General features: G+C 36.7%; 2 protein-coding genes and 1 non-coding gene across 3 annotated transcripts in view; 1 reads left to right on the top strand and 2 right to left on the bottom strand.

Moving 5' to 3' along the window:
• Positions 2,061-2,959, bottom strand: LOC105160934. Its single transcript, XM_011078461.2, has one exon. The coding sequence runs from the start codon at positions 2,722-2,724 to the stop codon at positions 2,182-2,184; it is 543 nt and encodes a 180-aa protein (XP_011076763.1). The 5' UTR covers positions 2,725-2,959; the 3' UTR covers positions 2,061-2,181.
• On the top strand, positions 4,488-4,559 carry TRNAP-AGG. Its single transcript has one exon. It is a non-coding gene; the product is annotated as a tRNA-Pro (tRNA).
• Positions 5,105-7,739, bottom strand: part of LOC105160933 (rop guanine nucleotide exchange factor 5) — a gene marked incomplete in the record, with an annotated part of 3,587 nt that continues 952 nt past the window's right edge. Inside the window, 6 exon segments of the mRNA XM_011078460.2 lie at positions 5,105-5,801; positions 5,913-6,269; positions 6,736-7,026; positions 7,111-7,185; positions 7,334-7,488; positions 7,658-7,738. Coding sequence (XP_011076762.1) covers positions 5,304-5,801; positions 5,913-6,269; positions 6,736-7,026; positions 7,111-7,185; positions 7,334-7,488; positions 7,658-7,738 — 1,457 coding nt within the window.

Genomic DNA, 7,739 nt, shown 5'->3' with positions numbered 1-7,739 from the left:
CCACCGAGAAAAATCTGTGTCCCGCAATGTTTCAAGTTCCATGTCAGTTATTGTTGGAAATTGTTTTCTATTTTCTTCATCAAATTTCCTACAGAATTTGTGATGATCATATGTTAATTATAGACACAAGTCATAAGAAACATTTGTGAGGACATAATGCACGAGTTGGATCACTCACTGCAAGAATGGATCAATCTTCTCATAATTCATCAAGACATATCTATGTGCAGCCTTCATCTCATCCTCATCCAGATATCTAACTGCAATTCTATTACCAAGTGGTCGTCCAGGATGTGTAGAAAATAGACTTTCACAAGAATCTATCATTCCTCCATCATCATTTCGTGGAACCTGATTTAATCTGGATTTTACATGTGGTTCAAAATATGAAGAGCAAAATGTTGAGACTTCTTCAATCATATACGCTTCAACAATTGATGCTTCAACTCGAGCTCGATTTCCAACCTTTTTCTTCAAATGGTATAGAAACCTAAAATTTGTTAAACTTTTAATTTACACAAGATAACTTATATTTTCTAATTATATAAGATAATTGAACTTAAAAAAATTACCTCTCAAATGGATACATCCATCGATACTGTACAGGTCCACCAACCTTAGCTTCATACGCAAGGCGAACTGGTAGATGTTCCATAGAATCAAAGAAGCTTGGGGGAAAAATTTTCTCAAACTTACACAATATTTCAACAATGTTCTTCTCAAGTTTTTGCATGTGCTCCACACGCAATATAGTTGCGCATAGATCCTTAAAGAAACTGTTGAGTTCAATCAGTGCTTCCCAAATAGGTTTCGGTAGTAGATCTCTAAATGCAATTGGGAGTAATTTTTGCATGAACACATGACAGTCATGACTCTTCATTCCATAAAATTTGCATCCCTCTTCATTCACAGAACGAGCAATGTTTGAGGAATACCCATCAGGTAACTTTAATGATTTTACCCAAGAGCACAATTCTTTCTTCTGTGCTTTAGTTAAAGTATATGGTGCCTTGGGTTTGTAGATTTTTCCATTTGCACCTTCAAACAAATGCATCTCAGTACGACTACAATACAACTCCAAATCTTTTCGAGATCTTATCATATGCATTCCAGGTGGTTTAATAAAATTTCATCAACAGCACGCTGCCTATGAAAACGGCTGGAATCTCCATCATTGCATTTATGGCAACGGCGAAATAGAGGTTGAAGTTGAGGTTCTCAACATTGAGTTGAACCCCATAATACACGAAACCAATCCCAAAACCTGTGAGCATGACCATGGACATCCTCTTGGCAGCCCATCTAGTATTCCACAGTTTCTCAATGGTGGAGGTGTTATTTTCTCCTTCACTTGCAACCAAGTTTTTCTCATTGCCAGATGGTTCTAGGAGAGAGATATTTAGAGGCAATTCCTTCCCATTGATTCTTGCATATCTTTTCAACACTTCAAGAGCTTCCTCACTTCGACCTCTGCGAAGAAGCCACCTTGGGGACTCTGATACAAAGGGTAGAAGTATAAAGATTGAGTAAACAAGAGGGATAAATGAGATAATCTTGTACAAGTTTCTCCAGCAAGTTCTGGTTGGATAAGCAATCAAGGGAATTGAAAGGAACCCTGCTGCAAAGAAGAAAAACCCTTTTCACTTCTTGAAACCCTTTTCTCTATTTGGAGAAAAATGGGCTGAAAAACAAAGATAATCATCCAATTTGTGCGATTTCTGCGAGGAAAGCCGATGAAGGAAGACGATGAACAGAGGTATAGATCTGAAGAAGAAGGAAGACGATGAACAGAGGTGAAGGGCGATTTCTGCGAGTATCGATCTGAAGAAGAAGGAAGACGATGAACAGAGGGGCGATTTCTGCGAGGAAAGCCGATGTCTGCGATAGAGGAAAGAGAAGAGGAAAGAGAAAATGTACGGCTGTAAATAAAAAAGTCAGTTTTGTTCCCCATATTTTTACAAAAACAACTAAAAATAAAATAGAAATGGGTAAAACAATGCATGCCAAACATTACATTGTTTTTGGGCCATCTCTGAGATGGCCCAAAAACGAACCCAAACAAAGTGAGAATGTTCCCAATAACATTAAAAAGGAAAATATAGGCCAGAAACATATTCCAAAGCCATTTCCTCATACAACAGATTCAATTCTCGTTTTCAAAAAAAAATTACTACACAATTCCTAACGGGTAAAAGCATAGAACACAGTACAAACATAAATGAAAAGCCCAGAAGGCACCAGAATGAGCAGAGGCACCACCGCCCCATACCCGTGCCCGTTTCCGCCACACCCCAGCATCCCCAGCTTGATCTGCACCACATTCACCAACGCCAGCATCAGGAACACCGACCCGCACACCGAACCCACCGCCGACACCACGTACCCGACCCGAAGCGCCGTCTGGTTCACGTGGGCAAGGTCGAACACCCACAGGGCCCGGTTGCTGTAGTGGGCAGCCCCACGGGATAGCCTGAGGGCCTGTTTCAGCCCCAGCGCCACCAGGCTTGAGAAGAGGAAGCAGCTGAAGGAGTAGACGTGGAAGGCGACCAGATCCTCCGCGACTTTCGGCCCCGGCGAGCAGCCGGGCTGTTGGATGGGGTCGATTAGGCTGTTGCTCGGGTCGGTGGGGTTCCAGGCCAGCCCGATGAAGACGGCGAGAGTGAAAAGGGAGTTGACATTGACGATCCCGTCCAGCGCCGTGATGTGGATGCTGGTGGCTGGCATTTCGGGCGGCGGAGATTGGTCGGAGAATTGGGATCGGTCGGCGTTTCTTTTTTACTTACTGCTGCTAGTGCTAGGGGTGTGTGCGTGTAGGCAGATGCGTAACTTGAATGTACAGCAAGGTCAAAATGGTAAATTTGAGAAAGCGGGTCTTCTGCTTTTCGGACAAAGAGATGCCCATGAAATCTTGGGCAGTAATGGTTTATGCGTTAGTTTTACATGGAATTTTTCTTATGGGATCATTACATTTATTCTTCCAATTAATAATCAATTTATACAAACTATTCATATTTTTTTATAATTATAACATTATTCATGACAGTTAAAATAATATAGATAGTTATATAATGATGTCGATATTTTCGATGAGTCTATATGTAATTATTTAAAAAATATGAATAATTTTGTAAACAGAGGGTAGGTTATAGGGTGTAAATGAATTATTCTATTTTTTTTATTCTAAATCCGGAGTTCATTTTTATAGTTCAAATAACAGTTTTATGTAGTGTGTTTATATTAAATGGAATAGAACATACCATAAAATTTGGAGTAGAAAATTTATTTCAAAATTAAGGAATTTATAATTTATATTTTGTTATTAAGTGAGAGCATTATTTTAAGAAATAAATGTTCTAAAATTTATTAACAGTTTTCTTATTTATTTACAATTTTTTGTTAAGAGTATTTAGAAAATTTGTTGTTGAAATTTATATTTTTTGGTTTATTCTCTTTGAAATTTGAAGAAAAATAGAAAAAATTGGTGTATTAGATTATAATTTAAAAATATCATAAAATGGGAGGAAAATAGCAATTTTTTTCACTTTAAATGAAATTTTCATTAAATTTAACGAAAAAATTAATGAAAATCCCAAAGTGCAAAAAAGTTAAAATTTGATGACCAAAATTGCAATTTTAAATTATTTGAGGACCAAAAATTGTATATGACTATATTTGAGGACAAAAAATACATTTATTCCTATTTTTTAAAATTTTAAATTAATCAACTATTTTTTACTTCATTTATTTTGGCCTTCCATAACTACTTGTTGGTAGTTATTTCTTTTGTCTCATGCATTTTTTTTTAATTTCTCCAACATTTAATGTATCTTTGTTTTCAATATTCTTTATAAATCAAAATATTTATATTAATTTATTATCTTGCATATATATATATATTATGTTTAGGTACTTTTTTATTTATAAAAATTAAATAATATAATTTTTATATAATTCAAAAAATTATATATATACGTAAAATGCGCCACACCTACTAGTTGTTTAATAAAATTATGCATATACGTAAAATGCGCCACACCTACTAGTTGTTTAATAAATTTGTTTTGTCCCGATGTTATAAAGTATATTGGTTTAGCTTAACATTTTTGTACTTGTTATTTGCCAATAAAGTTACTTTTTAACAAATAATAAAGTTTAATTTAATTCTTATATTTATTTAAAATATTTATCATTTATTTTTGATCATACAACTTATTTCATAGTATAAAAATAATATCAGGTAATATAGCGAATAAAATAGAAAAAGTTCAACATTATTAAAATTGAGAAAAATGTAAATTTAAGTCATAGAATTATTCAAATTTTTTTGAGAAACTAAATATCAACTTGTGCAGATTTGAAGAATAAATTGAGGAATGATAAGTTCGGATTAAAATTATCATAATAACAATAAAATAGTTCAAATAAAATTTATTTATAAAAAAAACACCAAAGTAGTTAGAAGAGAATCTAGGCTTGGGTAGCAGTAAGGGCATTTGGTCTAGTGGTATGATTCTCGCTTAGGGTGCGAGAGGTCCCGAGTTCAATTCTCGGAATGCCCCTTTCTGTGTTCTGCCTTTTCTTTTTTTCCTTCCGTCTCAGTTATTGCAATGCTTCATTTTGTATCAATTTGAGATCTGCACTTCTTGTTTAGCATTTGGCTAAATTACACTTATAATTACTTTACATTTGACATAATTATAAATAATAACTTATTATTTAAAAATTATAAATATTCTTTTAAATTAAAAATGATTATGTAGTTCCTAGAGGTGAATGGACATTGTTAATTTACCCTTATTGAAATTTTTGAAAAGTTATTAAAAAATTTGAGGGTGGGTAAAATAAATAATTCATAGAAAAATATTAATCTGTAAAAATATTTTAAAAAAGATCTAAAATTATAATTTATAATGCAGAAAGACAGTTTGGTCAGTTCACCACAAAAACTTGATGGAAATTTAACAGAGGGAAACGAAACGAGCTTGTTGCCAGACCGAACTTTAATATCAGGAGGATATTTGACGATGAGATACTTATAATTATGTCAAATTTGAGAGGAGGTAACGATAATTTCCTCTTCAATATTAATCTAGAATACACAATGTATAGAGCACAGCTATTGGATTGGTGGGCATAAATATTTTTGCCCATAGGTCAAAGTTACAAACTGGTCAAGTTCAATAATATAACCATCGATCGCTCAACTAATAAATCAAATGAACATACAACTGAAACAACACATCCTCATTTCTATGAGCATAATGTAAGAAGCCAAGAACCATTTGCGGTGTGTTGTTCCCCAACTACCGGTCTATTTGCCGTGGCCTAGACTCCCTATGGATCGACGATTGCTCCTTCTCTTCCATGCTCAGACGGGATGTCGTCCCTTCCGTAATTCTGATTGAAATTGAACCCAGACCTTCAAGAATGTTGCTGCACGTCCTCACCTTTGCATCGCCACTGAGATAATTCGTGAGGACTCTTTTAACACCTAGGCCACGACGTGGAAGCTTGTTGCTGTTGCTGCCCAGAAATGGAGTCCTCTCTGCTTTGGCAGGGCTTCTCAGTGGAGCGGGGGAAAAGTTGGGCGTTGTCTGTGCTGTCCGGTAGGGAGTGCCCGAGACGGGCACCTGAAATGGGACTGGTACCTTTTTGTGAGACATCAAACTCACTGATGAGAGTTTGTCGGATTGCTTGTTTATGTCGTCGACATAGAGTAAATCCTCAATTCGTGCCAGGATATTGAATGCCAAACTCTCCAAGACTCTGGAATAGCTCTCCAGAATGGATTTTCCAATGTCCTGAAGAGATTCAAGAACACAAAACCATATTAAAAGCACAGATTACCAGAGAATAGATTTGAGAAATGGATTACGTTGTAGAAGAAAATTAGACTTTGTGTAGGTATCAACCTTGTTGCACTGTATTTTGCTGGTATCTAATGTGGTCTGTGTGAGACCTGGGAACCGCTGTTTCAAGCAATGCAGGAGGGTATCGGCTCGTTCCGCAAGCAATTCCCTCTTGTCTCCGTCTAACATCAGATCCCTGACGATTTCCCAAGACGATTTGGCTACAGAACGGTTTGGATGAGGTGGCGGTTTCAGATGCTGCCTTCTGCGCCACACGTATATTGCTGCCTCCACCCGATTTGCTATCTCCAAAGCGACATGTTCGGAAGACAGATCAAGGCAATCAAGCAAGCACTCGGAGGAGAAATGTTCTGAAGTGATGTAACGGTAGATGACATCCCCCAGACATGCTCTCCCGTTCTAAAATTTGCATAACATTTCAAAGTCAAATCAACTTTGTAGTACTGTAGTATAGTAAGTGAATGCTAGAAAAAACATAACATCTGTTAACAATCAGTAAGACATGTTCACAAGAGAAGACAATGAAAATGCCTACGAGCAGAGAGAAATCAGCAGCATTGCTAAACTAAATTAGAAATTGCATGTCAGCTACTTAAAACAACCATTTTTAAACCTTATCCGGTTCAGTAATTTATTTCATAATATTGTAATTGATGCAATTCCTTAAAGACATGACAAAAACTTTCCATACGAAAGCAGGAAACATATATGTCTTAATAGCATTGCAGCAGCATCCCAATATTTATAGCATGTTTCCAAGTCGATAAGAGGTCACGAAACCATATCTAAGTAAATCATTCGATCCTCTGTCTTAATCCACCTTTTGATTTTGTGGTATTAAATGTTAATTTTGACGACATCAAACCTTTGGAAGAGTTTCCAAGTATGAGTCTGGAACTTCCATCTCAGCCAAAGCAATGCTGTTAATAGCCATAGCAGCTTTAAGAATTTGACTTGCGCATTCACGCTTGTAACTTAATTGCTTTCTCGTGCCCTCAGAAAGACCGCCAGAAGGGACACGTGGCACCGGCAGCCACCATTTGTCATCCTGCCGTTGAATAGCTTTCTGGAAAGATACTGATCCGTCAGCCTCCGGTGCTATTACACCCTGATCAACATACCAGAACTCAGTTTCTGTAAATCCGTCGAGTATTTCCTGCAATATACAAGAATAGGAAGTAAGATCGACTCATAAGAGCAATAGTAGGCCAACCAAGAAAGAGACGCAATTAAATCTTACTAGTAGCATGTTGTCAAGTTTACGCAGAGCCGGGAGATTAATAATTAGATCTGATCTTGGACGAGAACTCATCACCTAAAGACAGAAAACTTGTAACGATCCATAAGAAAAGTACCCGTAATTCAAATTCATTTTCTGGTTTCTGTCATTGAGGATTTCAGAAACTTAGTAGGATATATGCTGCAAAAAACTAATTTCTATCTACAAATCCAACAAGAACTACCTCAAGCCTACTCCCATCAGGGAACGTTTGCCAAGATGGTATCAATTCGACGATATAATCACTCACGCAAAGAAGCCACTCCATCTCTCTTCTCCACATTGTCTTCTTTTCAGGCGGCAATGGTTCCAACCTCCACAGTTGCCCAAACACAGTAGCTACAACCGAAACATTCCCGTATATCATATAGCGCAGATTGATAGAGCCAAAACAAAAAAAAAAAGATAGATTTCTCATATAATAAGAGCATAAAAGCTAGTTCTTGAACACTTCAAACACAAACTCACAACAGAGAACTTGACAAAATGAGAGGAATTTGATCTATACCGCATAGATTGGTGATGGCATTTGAAATGGCCAATGCTGGGCAGACCCCTTTACCACTTCCAGACATGTCTTCACCAAGCAG

This window comes from Sesamum indicum, linkage group LG4 (genome assembly GCF_000512975.1).
Source record: "Sesamum indicum cultivar Zhongzhi No. 13 linkage group LG4, S_indicum_v1.0, whole genome shotgun sequence".
Classification (NCBI taxonomy): Eukaryota; Viridiplantae; Streptophyta; class Magnoliopsida; order Lamiales; family Pedaliaceae; genus Sesamum; species Sesamum indicum.
Note: the sequence above shows the minus strand (reverse complement) of the source record. Positions and strands in the feature narration are given on the sequence as shown.

Bases quoted from the DNA above. Each gene is read 5' to 3' on its own strand.
- LOC105160934 (XM_011078461.2), bottom strand. From the start codon at position 2,724: ATGCCAGCCACCAGCATCCACATCACGGCGCTGGACGGGATCGTCAAT.